Raw genomic sequence first — 25364 nt, 5'->3', positions numbered from 1 at the left:
CTGAGGTAGAACCTCCCTCCCTGGCAGCATCAGCAGAATCCAGTGGAACACAAGCACACTCATTCTCTGAAAAGAACCTTACAGCCTCCTCACTTCACCTCCTCATCAAGTTGAAGCCTCATTACAGACTGACCTTAAGTTGATACTGGGCTCTGTGAGGAAATGACACCTAAATTTTACCCAAATCAGCTTTGCCATTATGGTAACATGTGACAAAGCAAGATGAGCTTGCTTTGCTACATGAAACCACAGGCATAGGCAATCTGTATCCCTCTCCTTCCCTTTAATTTCACTCCTTCTTACATTCCAGACAACTTTGTCTCCCAATTCACCAGATCTCCCCTGTCCAGCAGTATTGCTTCCAGCACTAACTGTTCCTGGCAGTTGGGGTGCCTAGGGCCAGGGAGAGCAGAGGAACAGGCAAGATAACAGAGGCAGCGTCAGCCACACGACATTTTATTTTACTGATGTGAAAACTCCACTCAACATCCCTTACACCTACAAACAGCACAGAGAAACCAACAGCTGCACTTCTTGACAAGGACTTGGGCAAGTCCTTTTCTACTCTGAACAGCAGACATAAGGAAACAGGACAGACATAGGCTGATTTTCAAATGAGTAGTGAGTTAAACGTGTTTGGCCAAAACATGTGAGCTCTGGTTCTCTCCAGCAATGCCCAGCTCTGATGCCTCCTGGCAATTTTGCAGCACTTGAACCACTTGTCCTGGTGCAGCTCCATCTCTTTCACATTTGACAGGAGTTCCTGAGTCCCCGGCAGTGGCTCCTCAAAGCTGCAGCCCCCAGCTGTGATCAAAACTTAGCCCCAGCCTCCGCTTTATTCCATGGCTTACAATGATTCTAATTAGTCAGGATTTGCTCTCCAGTGGGACAGAGCTGCAGGATATTTGCCCAGAATGCCTGCTAGATCACATTAATCCCTCTGTTTCACTCTTTGGTTCAGCACACACCTACAGAAGAGAGAACTCCAACAGCCTCTGCTCCATCACCCATGAGCAGCTCTAACACAGGTTCCAGGCACGACCAAGGTATCCCAGAAACGGTTTGCTTTGCTGTTAAATACAACCCTTATTTCAACTAGGGGAAGATTTGCAGAGCCAGCACCTTGGGCTGGAGGTGCAGACTCTGAGTTAAGCCAGTGCTGAACTTGAGAGTTCGCCTAGCTGCTGGAGCTCTGTGAGGAAGCAGCTGGCTTTGGTGCTTCCAATTAAAATGTTCACACTTGGGCATGGCCCACTGTGCTGAGAATGAGTAACTGTAGGTTCTAGAGGGTGCAAATAACATAAAGGAACGTGGCAGGCCGGCAGGTTGCCTTTAGGGGTGCAACAGCCCAAGCTCACCTGGTGTGCCTGTGCTGCTGCCTCTTGGCATCCTCTCCCAGCCTGTTGAGGGACGGCGAGCGGCTCCGGGAGGACGGAGTGTAACTCCCCACAGTTTTTACAGTTCCATTGGGATTACTCTGCATCTGTTGGAGCAGGTGAGGGGAAAGGCTGCGGTGTGAAGAGGCGGAGGAGGAGGCCGACCACTCGGGGAGGTTGTTGATGTTCAGGTTGTTGTCGCTGTTGGAGCGGAGCAGGATCCGGGGGGCTGCCAAGGTGCTGGGAGGCCTCCTCCTCCTGTTGGAGTAGGTGGGAGCCTCCCTAAAGGGCACTGTGCAAAGAGAGAGACGGAGGGTGAGCTCAGATGATTTCACGTTCACGTGTGTTTACCACCACATGCAACATATGGCATTGTTTCTTCTGCAGAGACAGAAACTCCACCTTGCCAGCAGAGCTGATCAAGTTATCTTTAGAACATCATTAAATCAAAAACAACAGAGCAACATTAATCTGCTTGCTGGATTGAATACATGGTGAGGCAACACCAGTGCCATGAGCCTGCTGAACACCCCAAACTGTGCTCCAGGAAATGGGAAACACCTCATAATCGCCAAGTTTGAGGCTCAGAAAGTTCATTTTTCTGCTGTGTTGTCGCTTTCAGTCAGACAGGCACAGGACAGGGATGCCCAGCAGAATTCCTGACACGTGGACCTGCGGCTTCCAGCCCCCAGCTGCCACCCAAACTGGTCCACCTCACCTTCAGGCCTAACCTGAAATCTGTGAACAGTCACCTTATCCCCATCTTGCAGGTTAAAAATCGAGGACACGGCTCCCTGTCCTGGCAGAACTCTATTACGCTGCTGCAATCCCCAGGCATTCCCCTTGTTCTAATCCTGGCATTCCTGCCACATCCATTACTATGGTATATAGAGCAGATTACCCCAGGGTAATACATCGGCTCCGTCACGTGCTGCGTCCCGGAGGGAACGCCAGGATATCCAAAGGCTTCAAGAAACTCCTTAATGAAAGAGCCACGACACAAAACAAAGCAAGAACAACACAAATCTAACTCAGAGCAGAGGGTCCAGCCCTCCACACCTGCTCCTGGCACGCACAATTTTCCAGATCTCCTTTTCCCGCTCTAGTGGACCAGTTTGTCCAGAGTGCAACTTAAAAGGCAGATTCCCTAATAAAAAGCACCCAGTTATCACCAGATGTGATGGGATTTCCTGCCATGTCAAAAAGGAATTGACCCAAAAACCTCATGCTGGCCTTGATCCCTCTTTTTGCAGCCGCCCTCATTAATTTCTCTCAGTGGAACTCGTGGGGTCACTGGACCTGAGCCAAAGTGCACAGGATTTACATCCAAAAAGTCACAGTGGCAGAACTAGCAAAAGGCAGCCAGATATTACCCTGAGGACTTCAATGAGCTGTTGTAATTGTCAAAGAAAAAAAAAAAAACCCATATTTAAATTGGGAAAGAAACCCCACAAAATATCATCCTACATGTCTAAAGTGCCAGTAAGTGCCATTTATAAAGAGCCAGAAATGTCTACTCATTCAATACCCTTCAAAACCACACAAAAAAACAGAATAAGGATGTCTGTCATACTGTGCAAGTAAATAAATTCACATAAATATGAATATAGATAAGAATCAATCTGTCCTGGCTTGAAATAGAGCCTTTAATTGAGAGAACAAAGTAAAATTTAAGGTTTCAGTGGAAAACTGAGAGCATATTTATAGCATAAAATAGAGACAGAACTGCGAGTAAAAGAATGGTTTGTATAATTTTTGCCAGAGTCAGTTTACGATTAGCTACAATTCCGAATATTTTACAAGAACATCCTTTGTATTTCCAGCGAGCTGAAACTTTCTCTAGTAAACAACTCGACAACATCGGAACAACCAAACATGGGAACAGCGTGCACAGAAAGGGTTTCAACACATTTCTACATTTCCTTTGAAATAAGGGAAATAGCCTGTAAAAGCTGTTAAAGGGGAGAAAGCACCCAAGTCCAATGTTTATGCTAGAAACTGGCAGAAACTCTGGATAATTTTCCAGACACTTCAAGCTTTTTCCCCGTTCCATATTTTCTTCAGGTTTCGAAGCAGCCGAGGGTGTCTTGAGAGCACCTTGGTGCTTCAGATTTCACAGGGAAAGCCCCAGTTAGTGCTAACTTACAGCAAACTCACAGTGTTTATCTCCAAAACTGGCACAAACAGACCCTTAGACCAACGTGTGGGGCAGGGATGCAACGTTTCTGCATTCCTTTATTGTTGGCACTTGGAATACAGCTCCAGAAATTACTTCATTGAAGACAGGGACCTTTCCCAGGTACAACAAAGCAGAATTCAGTCAAGGAGAAAACACACAAACTGAATACAGGGGCTGTTTGGCACACTCAGGTTTGCTACCTGAGGGTCCAATGCTGCTCCCCCAGGTCACCAAAGTTTGCCTTGGATTTAGTAAAAATGGGGTCTGACCCTCAGATTTTAATTTCTCATGAACCTGAAAGCAGCCTGCCCAGCCCTTCCAGCCGCAGGCTGAGAAAAGGAAATCTTGCCACGTTTTGGGGATGTTTACTGGGACTCTGGAGAGGCTGGTGGGATCCCTGCTGCTGGGAGGGAGAGGGAGGACAAGGACAGGCTGCCAGGGCACGGTGACAGCATGGACAGAGAGCTGCAGGACACATCTGTACTGACAGATTGGAGAAACCACCCTCCAGGCACCAGAGGAAAGGAATTCTTTTTCCCTTACGCACCTCAGGAGCATTTTACAAGCCCATTTAAGAGTTTAGCTTTTGTTTTGCTATTAATGCTCTATTCTTGAGGAGAGAACTACGAGCAAAATTAGCCTTTACTACAGGAAATAAACGGGGAAGGGGACAACTAATGACACTAATTGATGCGTGTCTAACACAAATCTTTTATAGAAAGAGTTAAAAATAAGCATTTCTGTGCCTGAAATGATTAATATTCCACCCAACTGTTTCTTTTCCCCAGCAATCTGCAAACTGTAAGTGGGTGGATATTTTTTTAGCAGCTTCTTATCAGCATTATTTATATTATTTTCACAATTAAAAAACAGAACTACAACACAAAATTATGAAATGCAAATGTCCCTTCTTTAGTCCCTGTTGGACTCTGCTTTTCCTTAATATTTCACCACGTCTCAGAACTGCAAGAATAACTGTGGCAAAACTTGCTTGGGAAAAAACACTTGATATAAAAGGACATGAAAATGCCTAAACTAATTCCACGCCACAGAAGTTTAAATTTATCATCCCTAAAAGCATACTTGAAAGTACCACATAATCCTTCCTCCAGCTCTCTGAATTCTATTCCTGGCACTTCATACATCTGAAGGGGCAATTCAGCACCGTTCACTGACAAAATTCACCTAAGAAAATGCTCCCGTGTCTCCAAATGCATTTCTCAGGGAACAAAAACATTTTTATAACTACCTGAGTCTTCAGAGAAAATCCTAAAAGGAATAAAATCACATCCAGCTTTAATAACCACTTGCCTAAATGGACTAACATCAAATAATTTTGAAAAAGAAATTGCAGGAACTGATTAATTATAGAGTCACTAAGCCCATCATATTAAATGTACACAAGAAAACACCAGTCCAAAACATCAAAGTGTTCTGCTTTCATCGCTTACCTTCTTTCTTTGTGAAGGCATTTAACAAAGACTTCATTTTCCCTTTTTACTCTAGCAGCAATCCCCTCATTATATAACCTTTGCAGGGAAGAAAGAGGCAAAAAAACCAAAAGATAATAAAAAATAAAAATATTAAAAATAATAATAATTTTAAAAAACCAACCAAATAACAATCAAGCTACCCAATTTCTAAGTGTTCAGGCTGGCTGCACCCTGACATAAGCAGCAGGTTTCTGGGCACTGTGGAATTGCGAGCATAGCTGGGCATGCAGTACCCAGCGTTCTGGTGACAAAGCCCACCCCACATTCTGTCTGTCAGCTGGGAGCCAACTGTGCACAGACTGGAGCTGCTAAGAAAAAAAAAAAAAAAAAAAAAAAAAGGAAGAAGAAGGAAAAAAAAAAAAAAAAAAAGCTCTCCTGCTCTCTCTCCCAGCATTAGTCATGTGAACCTGCCGCCGCCACAGCCCCGCACAGCTGACGCTGCTCCCTCTCTCTCTCTCTCCCCAGCCCGTCGGATGCGGGAGCATCTCTGCCCCCGGGGCCAAAAATTCCCATTTGCCAGGCGGGAGAGGCGCTGGAGCAGCCGCGGCTGGGCACGGGAAAGTCCGGCCAGGGCTGGGAGCTGCCGGGGACCTGCCTTTCGCTCTCAACTTGCACAGCTGCCTCTCGGTGCACAGAGCATCCCACTGTTTATTCGCTTGTTGCTGTTTACTCACTTTTTGCTATTTATTTCCTTTTCCCCATTGGTTTCCCCTTCCGCTCTTCACTTTTTGCTATTTATCCCCCTTTCCATATTTTTTTCCCTCTCTCTCTCTCTTTCTTCCAAATCTGAGGAGAAGCACACAAATCGCTCCAAGCCTCGCACAATGACCACGTTAAGGATGGAGCCAAAGCTGCAACTACACAGAGAATCTCTTACCAATATTCCTATATTCCAGTTTGAAACAGGGGAAGATACAAGCACCATTATTCTCCCCTCCCCTTCCATCACTCTGGAATAAAAGAGAATTTCTTTTTCGACAGAGTAAGAATACCAAAAAGAATTGACCGAGCTTGTTTGGTAAATACAGGGAATGCCAGGACATACGAGACGTAACCAGAGAGGTTTGGAAATTCCTAATTCTGAAATAAAAAGAAACCCAGGGATAACTGTGCTTGCCAGTGCAAACACGCTTCCAGAGGAAGAGCAAATAACTGAAACAGGCACATAGGAAGGAGGGGGAGGTGCTAAAAATCACAAAAATTTGAAGCAGATCTACTTAAATCTAAGATACAAAGATTCCAAAGGATAGGAAATTCGCCGTCTTAAAAAAAAAAAAAAAAAAAAAGCGGCTAACTTACATTAAAAAATTGCTTTCTAATAATATAAACTATATAACAGGTAATAAATATTTATTCCATTTCAGGCTTCTCCACTTATGACTAATGTACCTATTTGGAAAATCAAGGGGTTTCTTACTGAGAAAACTGCTTCAAGAAAGACAGAAAATAAATTACTTAAATAGATCTAATGCCTGTGTGCATAGTGATCTCACAGTTGCATAGCACTGAAAAGAATTAGTAAGCATAAATAAATTGAACAGTTCAAACTTAATTTAACATCCCAGTGTTTAATTTACAAAGAAAAGATTATTTCCCTAATACAATTTTCCATTTTGGTTCAATTTATTTTTTGAAAGCAACTATCCTTAGCAGGTGGAACTCTTACCAGAGGAAATGGACACAGCACATGTGCAGCATTAAACATCTTTATTTGACAGGAAAAAACCTTCTTCTTGAAGGTTTCTAATTCTAATAGATGCAAGGCTTCCTAAAGAACGACTTTGAACTTTTATCCATTAACTTATAAATATGTGCATTAATTAGCTCCACAGAAGAATCAATGCAATTTCCAGAACAAGAACTGCTCCACCAGGGCTGTGCCACTAATTTGAATTATCGCCCTGTGTGTGTTCCATTTTCCAGTATCTTCACCCAAGCCCCCCATTATATTTGGAGCTACAGAACACAAAGGAACTGTGAGCGTTAATGGAACCCTTAAACTGCTTTTTCCTTTCTCTGGGTGTCAGTGGTGGAAAGCAGTGACAGCCCAGGCCCGCAAGGACAGGAATTAGGCCAGGGAAGGGTTAACTCAATCCTGCTCATTCCTGTCTGTTCATACACAGTAAAATAAAAACAGACAGGCAACTGTAGTCAATCAAAACCAATCCCAGGGGGGATTTTTATTAGATTCTTGCCGGAGCTGTAACATTTCATCATCTGGAGGTTTCTAATAAGTGTTATAAAAACATCCAAAATATGAAAGTCACTTGAAATTATTAAGTTTTGTGGAAATGGTGGGAACTCTTTCAGACCGACACCATCAGAGACATCACCTGATGAGTGATCATTTTATTCCATTTAACTGTCTTTCCCCCAACGCAGGAAATATAATTTCTTCCTACAAGGCAGAGCCTCCTGCAATAACCACTATTGTACAATAGGAAAATGTGACAATCAAGGAAGTCAGCGAACACTTGCAGCTGCAGTTCTTCAGCTTCTCTCATTTTCACTAATAGCTTATTAGAATTTGTTTATTTTAACAGAAGTTCCAAATCTTTCGGTGCTGGGAAATTAAAAAGGAAAATATTCCAGCAGCTTCCACTCCTTCCTGAAAGACTTTTCTGCCTCACAACTGTAGTCTTTAATCACCTCAGGGCAAAAGCTTAATAATTTGACTGTGCCTATGCCCAAGCATAGTATCACCCACAAGCCATTAGCAACCTTAATCTAAAAATCTTGATGAACCTTCCAAATGGAGTTGAAGCAAACCCTCATTTCCCTGCTCCTTTGGTACGTGCTCAGAAAAATGTGTAGGAGCTCCACATGGCGATGTCTCTGAGAGGAAAAGGACACCTCAAACAGCAACCAAAGAGTGGGTCCTCAGGTTAATTGTGATGAGGGTTTCTTGTGCATTTGTAACACCAGTTTTCATGGGTGTCTAAATCCATAACTCCCGTTAGAAATCTATGGAAAATACACTCTTGAGGACCTATCTTTAGGCACTTAGATGCCCAACATTCTTATTTAATCATCCCTCCAACACATTTTGATAGTCCAAGGCTTCTTAGATAATGGTCGACCACAGCTACGATTACCATGACTTACTCTTTCTTGATTTCGTCCGTTTTGGAGCTCCTGGCAGAAAAATGCCTCTAGCTGGTACGTACATCTAGGCTCTTGTTAAAAATTCAGTCCTTAGCATGCAGAAATGCATTTCTCTGCACTGTATAACAGGCTTCCCATATGCTAAGCCACCAAATGGAGAGTAGACAAGAAAAGAGAGATTCAAATATAGACTGGAATGAACATAAAGGCTCTTGGGGAAAAAAAAAAAAAAAAAAAAAAAAAAAAGCAAAACCAACAACCTAGGCTACCACACTGCTTCTAGATTACTGACTTATTCCAGAAAGCCACGAGGTGGTTATGAACCCAGGCAGATGTGATAGATTCAAAAGGACTCCACCTCAGAGCAACAATCAAACCAATTTTATAAAGGAAAAGGGTTTGGTTGGGTTTTTTATTATTTTTCAAAATCTGTGGAGTTTGCTCAGGGAACTGCAGTTAAGGCAGCAGAGAGAGAGAAGCATCTGAGCCCACTGAAACGCTGCTGAGAGAGCCCAGCCTGGGCTGACCTGATGTTATATCTCTGTCAGCAGCATCTTAGCACCCAGCTACCCCTGGTATCAACCAGCTTTTGGCAGTAGCCTTGGGGCACTCAGCCTGAGCTTACGGGTGGAACAGGGGCAGGAGACCGTGTGTGGGAAAGGACAGCAGAGGGATGGCTCGGGAACAGATGGCAGGAGTTATCAATTAGAAAAGAAAGCAAAAAAAAGCAGTAGGAGTTGCACAGCCATGTGCCAGACAGCCCTTCCGTCACCCGGCACCACCGTTCCCAGGCTGTGCTCACTGTGACAAGGGCCGAGGAACCCAGAACCTTCCCAGAAAACCAACAACAAGGACTTGGAAAGGCTCTGGGCTCAGGTACACCTCTGGGCATGGCCCAATCAGAGGCGATTTCTTGTGTGGAAGAGAGATCTGGCCACAGAGTTCAGCAGAAGACACTTCACCCATTTTATACTGTACTTACTCAAAGCATAGGAGGTGGATGTGTTTGATGGCACATCCCAAAGGAATTTAAAAGTTGATGAATCCACAGTTGCCACACATAAATTAAATCACAGGAAGTGAAAATCAAACCTTTTTTTTTTTTTTTTTTGCCACATTCAGATGATTATAAATTAGCCCTCACTAAGATTACAGCAGCAATGCAGGGAAAGCATTCAAAGAGCTGCATGTGCCTGAGAAGGGAAACCGGTTCACCTCAGGGCTTTACTTTCAGATGCCCACACATCAGGGAGAGACAGAGGATCTTCTGGTTAGATCACATTTAAAAATTGCCAGGTATTACTTCAAAACTTGCTACATGTCAGAGCACATGTCTGACATCTCTCTGAGACACTGGAAGGTACTAAGTAGAGAAATTATGATCCAGAAGAGCTGGAATAAGATTCAAAAATGAAAAATTACCAGGCTCAATGTGGCAATAGCTGCCCTGCCAGCGGGAATACAGATACATAGATCAGAATTTACCTGAGAACAGAAATAAAACCTATGTCCCCAAGGATGAGAGGTGGCTTTGTGTGAGGAATCTGGGTCAGGGGTGCAGAACAACAGAAGGGTAAAAGGTGGGGAAATGAAACCCTCCAATTCTCTGTGAAAGGCTGGAATCCATGAGGAAACAATGGCCAATAATGAGGGAAATGTCTTGCAAGTAGCAGCTTGAAGAGAGAGAGAAAAGCAAAAGCAATGAGAGAAAGCTCCAATAGCTGAAGGGGAATTTAAAAACACGATTGAAATTTATCAGCAATGCGGAAGCAAGCAGCCAATCTGTATAAAATATGGCTGGCTGTCTTTTCTTCTAACAGGCCCATTGCTATAAAAGAAGCAATTTATCCCAATAAAGCTGTGTATTTTCTGTAGTTCTGGTTGGGGAGAACATCCTCCCTGGAATGGGAAAGCCAGCTCTGACAAGGCTTTCTCAAGGTTTCATACTCCCAGAGCACTCACAGCCCCTCATTGCTGTTATTCGTGTTAGGGTTGAAAGTAACATCCACTCTTACTCTGAATAATACAAACAACTACAATAAATATTTGTTCCTATCCTCCATCCATTTGTGAGCCCTGATAACATAGAGTTTTCTCTGCTGGTCAGGAAGACAAGGAAAAATAGAATCTTTTTAAAAGTAAATTGTTCCTGTGAACTCTTTTTAGAAAAACGTAATGGGTGATATGCGGTCAATAAAACACAAAACTACTTGTTGTAATTGATTTCTTTAAATATGAACTGGGCTTATTTCAAGGTGTGTTTTCATTGGCAAGTAGAACTTCTCCAGAGCAGTTCATCTTTCCACAGCAGCAAACTCTGAGTAACCAGCTCCCTACAAGTGCCATCGAAGCAAGAGATTAACAACTCGTACAGTATTTGGACAGAAGGATCCATTTAGCTCAGACTACCAACTTGAACTGAAAGCAGTCAAGTGTGAACCCCTGAAGCTGCATTCTTTTACTTCCAACAACAAGAGAGAAAACAGGAATCAAATATAATTACATCCCACTACAAATTCTTTTGCTCTCTAAACAAGCTGGTGAAAGGACGGTGCAATTTTCCCCACTAATAACACACCGGGAAATCTCGTCCTGATGCAGCACCACTCAGAAGGACTGAAGTACACAACAAACTAATTTCATTCCTGGCATTATGTATACATTGAGTTGGGAAAAAATATTGCCTAACATCAGGGGGCTGTGCATATCCCAACACACATAGTTAATGCTGGGGAAAAAAAAAATAAATTTACAAAGCCATGTCATTCAGAAAGAGAATTTCATGGCTGGTGGCTCCTGTAACAAAGACTCTTCTGCTAAGTCTGACACTGATGGGCCTCGGATGCAGCATTTGAATTTGTGGTAGCAGAGAAGAACAAGGACAAATGAAAGCACACAAGATGCTCAGCAAAACAACTGCAGCAATATTGGGTTGCACGGTGCATCCGTGCCCCGGTGTCGCACAGAAAACAATCTAATTTTGCCTTGGTGCAACTTTCTTCCTACAAGAAGCTCTCCATGAATTCCTTAAATCATTATGTTGATCCAGGCTTTATTCAGTGATTTGATTTCACTGCTTTAATCGAAGTGTGAACCTCTTTAGTAAATAGTGGGACAAAGCATCTGTGCTTCTGAAAGTGTTGGTGGATCATGTCAGTTTTATTTAGAATAACACCATTTTCATTACAGAAAAGTGTATATTGCTCTCAATGGGGGGGGGAAATATGGACTCTTACAGAAGTTTCAAAATATGTAGCTGGTCAGATGTTAAAGTTCATGCATGAGTGTGAGGTAGCGCAGCAAAGAAAGCAATGCAGAATATTTTCTTTTAGCTCCAGCTCCTCCTTCTTCTCCAACCCTTAAACCTAAGTTCGCCATTCTTCAATCTCATTTTCCCTTCTTCTCCTTGCTACAGTTGCCTTTCACTGCTTCCCTCACCAATTCCCAAGGAAAATCTTCCTGCCACCCAGATTCAACAGGAAATAAACAGCATGTAAGAGGAGGCCAGGAGAGAGAATTTCTAGAAGATATCACGTCATGGCAAAGTTACATAAAACTGGCAACCAAGACAAATGGAAGGGGATAGAAGAGGACACAAGAAAACAGCATCTAGAAGAGGAAGATTCATGGGAGGTTGCAATATTGAAATGTATAACAGTGGAAATAACCCAAAGTTTAATTGTGAAGAGAGGAGGGAACAATCAAGCAGTAAATACATTACTGTAAATTTTTACTGGTTTATTTCACTTTGAGGGAAATCCTATCATGAAGTAAAGAATACAGCATTTTACTGAGGAGACAGAAGTGGGCTTGAGCTGTCAGCAAAGGAATGGAAACTCTGGGAGTTTTTCTCTCTGCTGGCTGGCTTCCCACAGGTACTGCCACTTTATGAGGTATTTAATGTCAAAAACCTGTATTGCCACTTTCATTCTCATTTTACAGCAGAGCCCATTTTTATCCTGTCAGAAGCACTGGTAAGCCAGAAACTAAGCACCAAGAGAACTGAATTATTGACTCTGCAGCCTCCCTGAAGCCCAGGAATCTGCAAGGAGTGAGAAGAGAATTTAGTGGGGGTGGGTGAGTGTAGGGAGCAAAAAGCATTTCTATGATTGTAGATTTTGTTTCTAAAACATGGTACCCCACAGTTATTCCTCTCTTACCTAAGTGACTTCCAAGAATTCGTCCTCTGCTCTTATTCTCATCATCTCAGTTCCAAAATGGACCCAAGAACCAAATAATTCACACTAACACTTCTGAGGAAAGGCACATTTGGGTTACCTGATTCTCCCACTGCAAGCTTCCAGTTGTCTTTTCTGCTAAAGTTGGGAGACACACAATCATACACCCCCCAAAATATATTCTCTCCTAAACAGGGGATTGCAAGCTCTATCCAAAGCCACGTTATTAAGTAGGATCTTTAAAAGATAAAACCCAATAATTTAAGCTGATAATTGTCTCGCTATCCTTAGCTCCATTTAGACATTTGGTGTTAAATAGAAACTAAAACATTGCTGACTTATTCATTAAAATAACAGTATTTTAAATTGTATTAGTAGCCTACATTTCTTCATCTCAAAAATAACTGCTAATGAATCATGCTGGTACAACTAAGAAAGGATAAAAAAAGCCTGCATCCGCTGAAGCAGGGGGTTATCTCTGTACAAATATGTAGGTGTTTGCAGCATTTATAATGTTCTCAGTGCCGAATCCCATTGAGAAAGGAAAGCTTGCTCACTGAAGGGGTTCTGAGGTGGATTAATGATTTAAGTGATGTCACAATACTATCCCTACTTCTGCTTCAAGATATCACGTGTGTTTTACAGTATTTGAAGATGTTGAGGAAAGACTTCTTCTCCCACCCTGTTTCTTGATGCTTTCAGCAGATTACATTTTGTCCTGACAGCTGGGTTTAGATTTTATGTCACAAAATACAAAAAAGGGGCTGTTGTTAAATAGGTTAGTAAGTCAGAGCAGGTAAATAAGATCAACTGAAAGAATAAAGAAGATGCAGGTTTTAAACCCATCATTGAAAAGTAATTTTATGTACAAACTATTTCAGAAGCAGTGCGGTCTATTCTTATGTTCCTGGCATAGATCTGATGTTCATTAATTCAGTGGAAAATGCATGGCTGACATCCAAGACATTACTAAGAAAAGAGAAGAGTTCTGGATATTATTTGGCAGTCCCACCCCCGGACATCATGACTACTACAATGAAATTTGACTTCCGTGTTCAAGTTTCAAAATAACTTTTGTTTTCTCCCAGACAAGAAGTGATGCAAACAGTGCTAATGCACATCCCTAAAAAAGAATGGGATCAGAGAAAGGACAGGAACTGTATGAATATTGGAACTGCATTATGTTGCTCTCCACTAAGTCATGGCATCTCAGATGCAGATTCTCGATGTTTCTGAGTAGCTGCAGAACGCGTTCAGGAAAGGAATCATTCTCGCTTTCGTGTCACCTGTACACTGGAGACATGTGTGTGACTATTCCACGTGTCCAGCAGCACTTTCATTGGAGGAAGGATCACTTCACATCAGCCCCCTAAGATCCAGTCTGTGGCCATCTACAGGAGCACATCTAAATTAAGATGATGACTGCATTCACAAATTCAAAGTGCAATTCAAGCATGAAATATTTCAGGAATAAACTGCGCATCTTTATAAGCACATGAAGAATACACTGTGTATCCAGAGAAAAAAAAGTGGATAGGACAGAAAACATAAACCAGGGTGACATCAAATACGCATTTCAGATATATTAGGAAGCTTCAGCTGAGTAGTGAATTCAAATCTCTTGCAATATTTTTTGTTTGCTAGAGACCTAAGCCAAAGGAAATACCCAGCTCTCAGCTCCACCAGTGGATACCAGAGAGTTTCACTGGGAGCAATCCTGCAGGCAGGATTCCCAGAATTCCCAGCAGCTCTGGCTTTCTGAGGAACCACTGCTAGAAACAGCAGAGAAGTGACCACAGTCCCCAGGACACCTCTGCTACAACAGGAGACAGAAACACAGTCAGAGATTATTCTCATTCCCTGTGTCAGGGTCAGGAAAAGCCCAAAGTCATTCCCTCAGCTGGGTGATGACTGGTGGAGGGTGGTAAAACAGAATACATGGAAATTTAAAAGCTGAGGGATACTTCTACAGAATCCCATCAATTAAGCTTTCTTTCCAGAATTTTAACACATCTCTCCTGGCCAAGAATTCGGCAAGAAATTTAGAGGTGGCTCACCCTAAGTCCCCCTGGCTAGGACCAGTCTTCACTTTATGTTGGGAAGGAACATCAAAGGAATTATTAGCAGAAAAGCAGAAGAAATAAAGGGGAGGACACACCTGAGATCAAGAAATAAAGTATAAGCGGAGGTGGAAGGACTGGAAGACAGGAAGAAAATACACTAAAACTCCAGTGAAACTGGAGCAAATGTAAAACTCCCCTCAAATCTAGGAGATATAATCTGGAGGAGTGAGATATAATCTGTGAGAGAGTCACAGAGTTCTGACACTGGGACAGAGGCACCTCTCATTCTATGGGTTGTTAAGTAATGAATAAAGGGAAAGGCACAACCATTTAAATCCTAGACCCAGTAAAGGTGATTTTTTTCCCCCCCTCTGGACTCTAAAGAGACTGGAATTTCAGTCAGGAAATAAAGAACCACATGAATGATGCAAGCCAGGACAGCTCCAGAACCAGAGAAATGAACCTTTGCAGGATAACTAGAAGAGACTACAGGAGATTTTCTGATCATAAACTGCCAGGAGTGCAGAGCCTTATCTGCAAATAGGTGCTGCTGCGTGGTAAATAACATCAGAAACAAACCCCAGATTCTCTCCCTTTACCAACACCTCACACTGCCTCAGTGCAGATTTGGGTTTCAAATCTCAGTAACTGAGCCTCCCTGACCAATCTTGAGCTTCATCTGTGTTCCTCAAAGGGTGAACCCTCAGGGATTTTGTTGCTACGCACTATTGTGGCAGGGAAAACCTTTGTAATTCCAACTGATCCTTCTTATCTCTTCTGCCACTCTCCACTACAGGAAAAAGGAGAGGGGGAAGCAGTCTCCTAACTACGATAGTTTTTCTTGGCTTTTACACTTTGATATCTTCTCAGTATTCTACATTTTCAGTACGTGCCCAGAGCAGGTGATGCCTAAAGTCAGGGACAGAACAAACCTCCCAACACAGCACTGTTAATGACAGGTGAGAAACACGTCTTCACAAAGGGGGAGCTCTGCAAAGAAAGGACATGCAAACAGGAGAAAAGAAGCCCCAAGGTCTAGGGACTGTGTTAGCAGTGATGAAGGGATCCCATAAGCATTTAACTGCATGCAAAGGGAGTGTAAGGGTAGAAAGTTCAGGAAACTGGCTAGTAGAAAACAACACCACTGCTCCAGAAATGAAGGAGCTGAGGAAGGACGCTGTGAGGGAGGGCTGAAGTAGTTACACAGGAATCTAAGGCGTAGTACGAGACAAAATTTAGGGAACAGTTTTGAACAACACGAAAATAAATGGAAAAGGAGACAGGAAAGCCAAACAAGGCAGCAATTTAATACTGATGGTGATAATCACAGGTGAGTATTTCTGAGCAAACAGACACAGGCAGGGGACAGAAATATCAGCATTGTGCCCAACAGCAAGTGGTCCCTGTCCCTGTCCGTGGGCTTCAAACTTTTCAAAACACAGCACACTGAGGAAAAGCTCTTAACAGCTCTTAAGTAGCACAAGGAGGACTCACCTAGATTGACACTACATGCTAGGAACTCCCAGGGAATTTGGGAGGATCGCAGCAGGGTGATCACACTGCAAGATGACATCCGCAGCTATTCATGCCCAAAGCAGGATGATGATCTAAAGCAGCAATTTTTGCAAGCAGTCATGCAAGGCACACACAGCTAGTGGGACTTTCAGGCATGACCACAGCAGAAATTTCTTTGGGTAATAAAGACCTCTAAGGTTCCTCAAGCTAGTATGGGGAATAAAGTGATGAAAGGAAAGAGAACAAGTATTACAAAACAACTCTAGGTCTTGGTTCCTTCAAGAACAGAGTAATTTTTTTAGGAAGGCATTTACTCATTACTAATCTACAGGCATAAAAATTGGTGTCCTTAATAAGCTGGGAAGGACATTAAAATATTTAGAAGAGTACAAGTGGTAAGTAATTCATGTGAATAACAAAAGCACTTTAGTGCTAGAGCAAAATCCAGCAAGCACAGTTGTGTGTATTCCCAGACCAAGGAGCAGAAGGGAACATGGCTCATGTGTGATTTCTGGATTCACCACTGGAGGAGTTTTCAAATTCCATTTAATTGAATTCTGAACAATAAACTTCACTGCAGCACAGGCTTAAAACCAGTTTGAAAACCCCCCAAACATTCTAAAATGTACATTTTTACAGCATTAGGCACCAACTACCTGTACAGATCTGGCATTTCTATGCCCATCATCACATGGTGCTTAATTGTAGTTAAATTCATTAGTATTATTCATTGCTTAGATTTTTCATTATATTGCCACACGCACAAAACCCCCCGCATTATTTGTCCTTGGTGACCCCTCAAAACATCGTCATTCAGCACTCAAAAGGACTGGGTTCCTCTCCATATGTATTTAAAAGCAGTTTGACTAGATAAATATGTTTCATTTGCAGAATATTTTAGGAGGACTGGAGAGAAAAAAAAAAAAAATTAAATTGTACCCTATGGAAAAATACTCACTTCCTGGTTTTTCTTCAAATTATCCAGACCTACACTAAGAAAAATCTTCCACTAATACATCCTGAAAAAAACAACATTTTTGCCCACTGTGGTTTGAATATTCTAATTCTGTCCAGTCTCACATCTCTGTGAAAGCCATCATTAGATCATTTTCCATCCCATAGCAACCACTTTGTTTTCTCAGGGAAATAAAATATTTTCACCTCCTCAGGCAATACCTTTCTCTGTGTGGTTCCCTAAATGAAGCTGTTTGTAAACCAAAGCTAACATCCCAATTTACACTGGTTTTCTCAGGGATTTATACCTATGGATGTGGAAAATAAAATGCTAGCCAGAGGCTTTTTCAACTCTATATATGTGTGCATGACCACAGCAAGAAAATTCCACATTTTATATTGAAAGCCTGGGTTTTTAACAACATTCCCTTATTTAAAATTACAATTCAATTCAAGTTATTCATTTACATCATTAAACAATTATCTGGAAGAGAGCGATGGAAAGAAGAAAGAGGTATTGTTTTCACAGTCTGAAGGTGCAATGATAATTTATGTCTGAATTTACCGAGCAATAAGAAAGTAAACAAGCCACCAGAGACTTTCAAGCCACTTGAGAGGATTTTCCTGCAGCTATCAGAGGTGACAATTTCATGGTAATCCATAAACTCCTGGCCAAAGCCACCAGTTCTCCAAAAAACGTTCTCAGTTCTTTACCCCAGCTCTCTGTGGAGCTGACTTTGTCTTTAAAAGGGTTTTTTAATTATTAAATCACACTAAAGTGACTATACCTATTTTAAATAATTCACTGATGCTGTTTCACTATGCGAGTCACTGCTGAAATTCCCCACAGGCATTACACAGAAGCAAACATGGAAAGAAGCACAGAGTGGAGTAAAAACTACCAAAGCTGGTGGCAAAAAACCCCACAGAAGCAGAGTTTGTACCAAGCCACTCTGTGACTTGCTGTGATCACCTGGGAGCTTGGGTACTGTCCTGAACATTGTCTCCATTCAAGCATAAAAGGTCTATCATGAAAAAGGACTTAATTTTTTTTTTTTTTTTTAATTTAATTTGGTAATCCTATTACGTATTTCCATGGCATCAAAATGTTACTGATTTAGAGTTTAAACATTGAGGGGCACTGGAACGTGCAAAAAGTCTCCCAGGGGAAATCTGAAATGAAAGATGGAAGGCTAAACAGGATGCAAACACCCACGCAAAACTCTGTAGGAAGAGAGTAAGAAAGAAAAATAAGATTCAACTGGCTGTTGTACTACTCCAGCTCTTTAGGAAATCTTATTTCTCCACCTAAATTCTGAAAAATCAACACTGAGAAGATTAATAAGGTAACAAAAGCCAAGATGAAATATGTCCATCTCTATTTAGCCAAGGTCTTCAAACCAGTACAGAAGGAAGGCCGGTAGGAATCGGTTTGTTATCACAGTACAATTTCAAATGTTTTGTCATTAAGCTTTAATGCGAGGCAAAGACATGATCCAAACAGCATTTCAATGATGATGCAACGTGATGGGTGCATTGCATAATGTCACAGGATATCAAAAGATGTGTCCCGGTGTAACCTCCCTCCCTCCCTCGGAGAAGCTCCTGAAAATGCAGGAGGCTCCTCGCAGCTCGGAAGCCGTTACTGGAAAGTCATCACTCATTTTCAATAACCGAGCGGGATTTGTGACTACTCAGCCTCAGTGGGGCCAAATGCTTCGTTATGAAACTCTGCCTTCATTGGCTCCTGCCAGGCTCATCCTTCTCCTTCCATTTGTTACGATTCCCGGCACACGGGCACGGAAGAAGGGGACAAAATCCACTTCAGGCAAATGCTGCGCTCCTGCCATTGGGGGCTGACTCAAAGCTGCGTTAATTAAACCAGAGCCACCCCAGGAGGGTCTCACATTCCGTCAGTCAGGAATGCCAGGGACAGGGGCACAGTTCAGTCACTCTGTGTTGTCCTGAGACAGCAGGGCTGATCTAAGGGCTTGCTGGGCTCAGGGAACTGCTAAACCAACAGATAAGTCAAGCCTAGATCAGCTCAAAGCTGGCAAACAAATATCAATTAGTGGAAGCAGGACTAGCGGTTTTGGGGATTGGTTTCCTAACCTGTTCGGAGTTTTTCGTTTTCGATATTTTGTATGAATTCCTCTGCACATTCACCCTTTTATGAATTACATCAGCTCTCAATGCCTTTTTTTATAGATGTAAGGTGATGCCACATACTGTGTGTTTATGAACAATTTGTCCGTTAAAGATGGAGCAGAATTATGAACCCCTGAGATTTTAATTCCTTGTTAAGTAATTGTCGTGGCAGCTTCTGACAAGAAGAGAAAAATGTCATAAAACTAAGCAGAGCTAAGCAGTCCTCAAGGTAATTTCCAGCTTCTAATAAATCCAGAGCAGGTACACCCATACATTCCTATACAAAGCCTGTAACCATGGTAGGAAAAGCAGCACAATTTGATTCTGACAACCTGTAATTCCTCATTACACCACAGTCTGAATAAAAATTTTAAAAAATCTCCACAGCCACTGCGTTATAATTTTAAACCAAGAAACACAAAACCTAATCAAACAGCATTGAAAACTTCCTTCAGCTTAGGTGAGGCTCAGGGGCAAGGCTTCAAACATTCCTGTTACAGCACCATTTTGGCTGAAATAGCGTTAAATGCATTGGGGAAGACTGGAGAAGGAAGTTCTAGGGGGAACTATGAGCATACAATGGCAGGAGATTAGGGACTGACCAGCAGGTCTCCAGGACAGAGAACAGCCTCCCAGCTTGGGCAAAGAGCAGAGGACACTGCACAGGAATTCAGGGGGTGGACAAACGGAAATATTTTCATTAAAATTCAGCTGACTTCACCAAACTCTTCTCTAGACTGACCTCATCTTTTCCAAAATCAAGAAAGGTGCTGTGTGAAATATCTAAACATCTCTGAGTGGGTCAAGGCTGCAGAGGCAAATAAAAAGCTGTCATCCCTATCAGTACTGGAGTTTCCAGGCACTGTCACTCTTCATGAACACCAGTCCAAAGGAATCTACATCCTGACAATTTCCTATAGCAACATGGAACTACACACTGAGAAATTCTTTCTTTCAGGCATAACAGTCACAAGCGGTAATAATTCATTTTTTTCTAACTGAATGTCTCTCCCCAGCTTAAGTGACTTATCTCCAAATAATAGAGAAGCAAATTAATCTATAATACACAACAGTTATCACATATGATTTATTCCTCTAAAATGTACAAGCACCAAGGAAAACAAGGAATATGAATCATGTTTTACGCTCATGGTGGAAAACACACTGACTAATCCATCCCTGCTGGTTTTAAAAGTTTATTTGGGTTTTTCGAGAATTCTGAGTGGGGCTTTTGATGCTCCAACATGCATTTAAATTCTGGAAATAATTATTTTGATCCAGAATCAAGCACTCAGTCCCACTCACGTCTGGAACTCAGATCCACAAAGTGATAAAGTAGATTTACAGTGTCAGAAGCTCAAAGACCTCTATAACAACACCAAGTATGTTCAACATTCCCTTCATGCTTTTGATAATACTCAGCATCCTGAAAAATCTCAGATTTCCTATTCTTTTCTAGAGAACTGGAAAGATTTTCTTCCAAGTTTTGAGAACTTAATTACTTTAAAATGGCTTCTGTCACTCACTGCACCATGAAAAATGGATAGGTACATTCCCAGATGTCTGGACACATGTCTGGAAAAGTGGGTTTGCTGTAGGCATACCACAGGAATTCCTTATGTAAGCTTTCCTTATCTAAACTGTTCTTGATAAACATTTTACAGGAATAAATTTGAGTCTGTATATTCTACAGCCATCCTCCCTGGAATTCTGCATGACTCCTGCAGATGCCTTGCAAAAGTCAGAGCAACATCAAGACCGTTGGCTCAACTCAATTCCAAAGCTGGGACAATCAAAAGGACATTAATGCCCAAATTCTGTTGACTTGAGGTAAAAATAAGGAGGGGGTTTCTTAATAATTAAAAAAAAAAAAAAAATCCAGCCTACAGTGTTCAGTAAAATTTGGAGTCATTGCAAATCACATTAAAACATCAATACACTGAAACAACGTAAAATAAATCTGCATATTAAGCAATAACCTTTTCCATTAAAAGAGCCTGGGAGAAAAACTCCTACCTGCATTCATGGGAAAAAAAAAATCCCTTTTATTTGCAAAAGTTTTCTAACCACAGCTGTCCTTTTTCTGCTGCACATTTACTGGTTTTCCCAGATAAAAAGGAAGGTAGGACCACATGGAGCAGCCTAGAAAACTGGGAGACAAGGTGCTCAAGAGCATTCTTTTTCCTTGACAATCTAAATATCCATTACTCCTCGCAGTAACGCCACTTTTAAAATAAGAGTGTCTACTCTCAAACATCTCAAGAGGTCACAGCCCTTTTGGCACAGAGATTGGGGTCATGCAGCGTTTAATCTCTTCTTGAGATAAATTATTTTGTATGTATTAGCGCAATATAAAATATTTTAGGAAGATTATTCTATTAATCATAATGGATATACTAAACCCGCTTTATTACATCCATCTTGTCAAGGTTCTCAACGCCAAATATGGAGTTTGGAGTCATTCTGAGCCCAAAATTTTTAATAGATTCATAGAATGGCTTGGGTTGGAAGAAATCTTCAAGATAACCTTGTTCCATCCCCCTGCCATGGGCAGGGACACCTTCAACAAGCCCAGGTTGCTCCAAGCCCCCTCCAACCAGGTCTTGGACACTTCCAGCTTCTCTGGGCAACCTGTGCCAATGCCCCACCACCCTCACAGGGAGGAATTTCTTCCTAGAAATTCTCTTTACTGACCACCAAGTTTAGCTCAAGTCAACAGTCTATGAAGCCTTTCCTTTTGGGAAAGCTGTGCTCCTGAATTATTCCATGTTTCTTTTTTTTACCTTTACCAGGAACAAGAGCACCAAAATCAGACCTTTCTACTACTGCCCCCAAACAGAGAAATTACCGTGGTTTAACCCTTACCTGACAGCAACGGATTCCAGGGACTTCTACTTGGATATGGGAAGCTGGATCCTTTAAGAAGGGCAAAGGAACGAAGGCAACATCAAAAAAGTTAGGTGTCAGAATTCCACGTTAAGGGGAGAATTTGAAAGCAGAAAGCCGTAAAAGCAAAGCTCTTCTGATAGCATGGTTTGAAAATGGAGAAGTGGACAGAACAAACATTTAGAGGAGGTGAGGAAGAAACTTCACTTCCTCTTAGTTCCTCCTGCTCTGCTGTCCCTGTCTCTCTGAGCATGAAATGAGGAAATGATAATGAGGGACTGGAAGGTGGGGAAAAGCATTAAATGGGATTAAGGCTGGCACAGGAAGGTGGCACAGGACTTGGAAGCCTGGAATATCTTAGTGATATACCTGGAGCCAAGAAACGCTGCTTTGAGCGACAAATGTGCAGGTCAGGGACCAACATCTGCAGTCGGGGACAAGACACCACCAACCCTGCCCTGGAAGTGCAGCAGCACTGGCACAAAAAGAGCTCGCAAAGCACGTGCTGGAATTATTTCAAACTCAAATCACAACCCCAACATGATTTCCCCCTCTGCTTCCTCTCTGTTATTCTTTGGTTGAGTTTGGAGAATTTGTATTTTACAACCTGAAAACAGCCCCAGTATTTCCTCTGCAATTTTCAGCATCAAATACCGTAAGAAGTTCACAAAATACTTGTTGGACCGGCTTTAAATATTTATTACATTCTGTTATTGTAGCTATTAATCTGTATCTGCTTTTTAAGCAGCTGCACAGCTCAGTGCCTTGTTTACTACGCAGCCCTCACAGTTTCACTCGCCTTCAATCTCTCCTCTTATAAAACATCAGGCTAAGCTGAGTTTGAAAGAAATATTTTACAATATACTTTGCTACAGTGCACATCTGGATGCCTGTAGTTCCAAGGAATATTGTTACCGTTGGGGAGTTTGGAAGAGTTCTGGTTTAGAAGACTGTTTAGTTCAGTGGCATGATTCCATATTTTAGGAAGCTCTTTTCAACCACACTCCCACAGGACTCTCATATTGAACACCATTATCTAAAGTACTTATTATGTTTAAAACAGCCCTGGAAGGTTTCACATTTTGCTGCTCCAATTAAATATTTTGTTTAGAATGGCCCATAAGTTTCAGAGTTTTGATGTTTTAGGGATCCAATTATGATCTCGAATAAATGCCCTATAAATACGAGACTAACCACAAGCAAACAACGACAACTGTTGCGCTTTAATTTTCTAGAAATCTGGAGCATCAAAGGGTATTTCTCCAATAAGTTGAAAAAGAAGACAATATCTGCATAATCCAGGACGGAAACAAGTGTACGGTAAGGTAATTAAATGTCCCTTAATAAATTAATAAAGGAAAATTTTGAAGAGGTTGCTCTAGTAAGTGGATCATGGCGGGTTTAAGTGTTATTTCAATTATTACAGCACTTAACGTGTTTAGCTCTACCTCCATGAAATATTCCACACGTTACACAAAAGAATTGCCTCTATCTGTGCCCCAAGGCTGCTAGAGCAGGAAAGGATACTCCAAATTATCCCTCTGGGACATATTAAAGAGCAAGAAGAAGGAGTCAGAAGGAATCAGTGTTCTGAGCTGACAGGAGTGACAGAGAAATAAATTTTTAAAAACCCTGTTCCTGATAGTTTCCAGGAAGCTCAAGCAGCAGGTACAACAATGTGGCATTGAAATCTTGAGGGGGAGTCCCAAGGAAAATAAGCTTGCACTGGAAAATTGGCAACTGGCTTTTTCATTCAAATAACAGGTAGTCAAGGGGGAAAGAAGAGAAAAAGCAAATATTGCCAATATTTTGGCACTTGTAGGAGTTCTCCAAAAAAAGCATATCTAGGTTCTCTCCAGCTTTAACCTGAGAAAGAAATGCACATTAATGCTGCAAAGGAGCTGACACTTCTAATCTGCAGCCCACTCAGCCAAGGAACATCCACTTATACACCCTCATGCATTATTCACCAGGAAAATTGAAATAATCTACCCGTGGTTAAGCAGCTCGGAAGCAAATGCAAATCAAGGGAAAGCAGTTGAGAACGAAGATCATTCACAATTCCTGACACTCCTCCACAAGGCTGGAGCCTCCCATGGGAGCAGCCAAATCGTTACAACCCCCATCCCGGTGGCTGTGCCTGGGAATTGGCCTCTTTTGTCCTGGTGGCACAAGTTTTGACCTGTGGCCACGCTTGGAGAAGGAGCCTGCTCAGTTTTTATTCAAGTCGATTCTCACTCCTTGTCAATGAAGGTGCGTCCTTGAGCACACACCTGGAAAAGCCTGGATTATTATTTTTATTATTGCTATTATTATCCTCCTGTGATCATTCTAGCACTGGCTACAATCCTCTTCCTTTCTTTATCTGACTTGTGAAACTTTGGAAATAAAGTTATAGAAAACAAAATCTCCAGTGAGGGAAGAAGTTATTGCTGTCGCCACCTTCATTTTCAGTACTGAGATTTAATGGGAAATATCTTGGGCCATGATTTACAGCAATCATTTTATTATCTTTAGGAATATACATGAAGATCAGAAAGAATAAATTGATTTTTTGCCTCCATCCCAGTCAGCTGTTTTGAAGTTATCCTTCATTACTTACAGGCTAATGTGAACAGGAGAGGGATGAATAATTCTTGCAAGTTTATTCAAATTACTCTGGATAAATTCTTCATGAAATTTACATAAATCTTATGAGATGTTTCCATGTGCCTGAATTTATTATCACTGAGGTGGTTGTAAACACTCAGGTGGTTGTAAACTCATTAATATTTTCTTTATCAGAATTTAATAGTTTTAACCCTTCCAGTTTTAAGGAAAACCATTACAGTGTTGTTTGTGTATCATTTCTCCCCACAGATCTTCCACAGCAAAGAAGTTTTCAATTCAATAGAATTGGATGGAATTGACTAATCTAAACCTGATTTCACTAAATTACAAAATGACAGAAAGCAGAAACTTTCCTGTCATAACCATAAAACTATAAAGTGTAAAATAAGGAATAAAAAAATCAAATAGGCCTCACTCCAGGTAACAAAAATATCTATTTGGGTTATATATTTTTGCAGTCATTTCAGAAATATATTTGACTATGAATATGCACCAAGTATTTTGCAAATACTTCAGAACTCTCTTCACATTTCAACTAAAATGACCTTATCCCAAATTTAACGCAGTAAAAGAGAAAAACTTGAGTATCAGTAAACAGAAATCTGACTTTGAATTCAAGCTTCATGTGGGTCAGGGCTAATTACACCGATTTTTTTCAACATGCTTGCAGGGGAAAAAAAAAAAAAAAAAAAAAAAAACACAAAAAGGTAGCCCTAATGGTTTTATTTTGTACACATGTAAATCCTGACTCTGTGTGTTCACTTTTATGTGATTGAAAGATATTCAGCTTTGCAGAAAATATTCTTTACCCACTGAGAAAAGACTGATCTGGATCTGATCACTGTAAAAGCCACCCA

At 41.5% G+C, this 25364-nt stretch overlaps 1 protein-coding gene across 2 annotated transcripts in view; it reads right to left on the bottom strand.

The window, feature by feature from the left end:
• SHANK2 (SH3 and multiple ankyrin repeat domains 2) overlaps positions 1 to 25364 on the bottom strand; it is a 274396-nt gene that overhangs the window by 173799 nt on the left and 75233 nt on the right. Inside the window, exons 15-16 of one of the 2 annotated variants that reach the window (XM_058420947.1) lie at positions 21877 to 21927; positions 1359 to 1668 (exon numbers count right to left, since the gene is read on the bottom strand). In XM_058420947.1, the coding sequence (XP_058276930.1) occupies positions 1359 to 1668; positions 21877 to 21927 (361 nt within the window). The remainder of the gene's footprint in view (positions 1 to 1358; positions 1669 to 21876; positions 21928 to 25364) is intronic. The other variant, XM_040067120.1, reaches the window with a different exon arrangement.

The sequence above is a fragment of the Hirundo rustica genome, chromosome 6 (genome assembly GCF_015227805.2).
Source record: "Hirundo rustica isolate bHirRus1 chromosome 6, bHirRus1.pri.v3, whole genome shotgun sequence".
In the NCBI taxonomy this organism is placed as follows: domain Eukaryota; kingdom Metazoa; phylum Chordata; class Aves; order Passeriformes; family Hirundinidae; genus Hirundo; species Hirundo rustica.
This window is presented reverse-complemented; position numbering and strand designations above follow the sequence as displayed.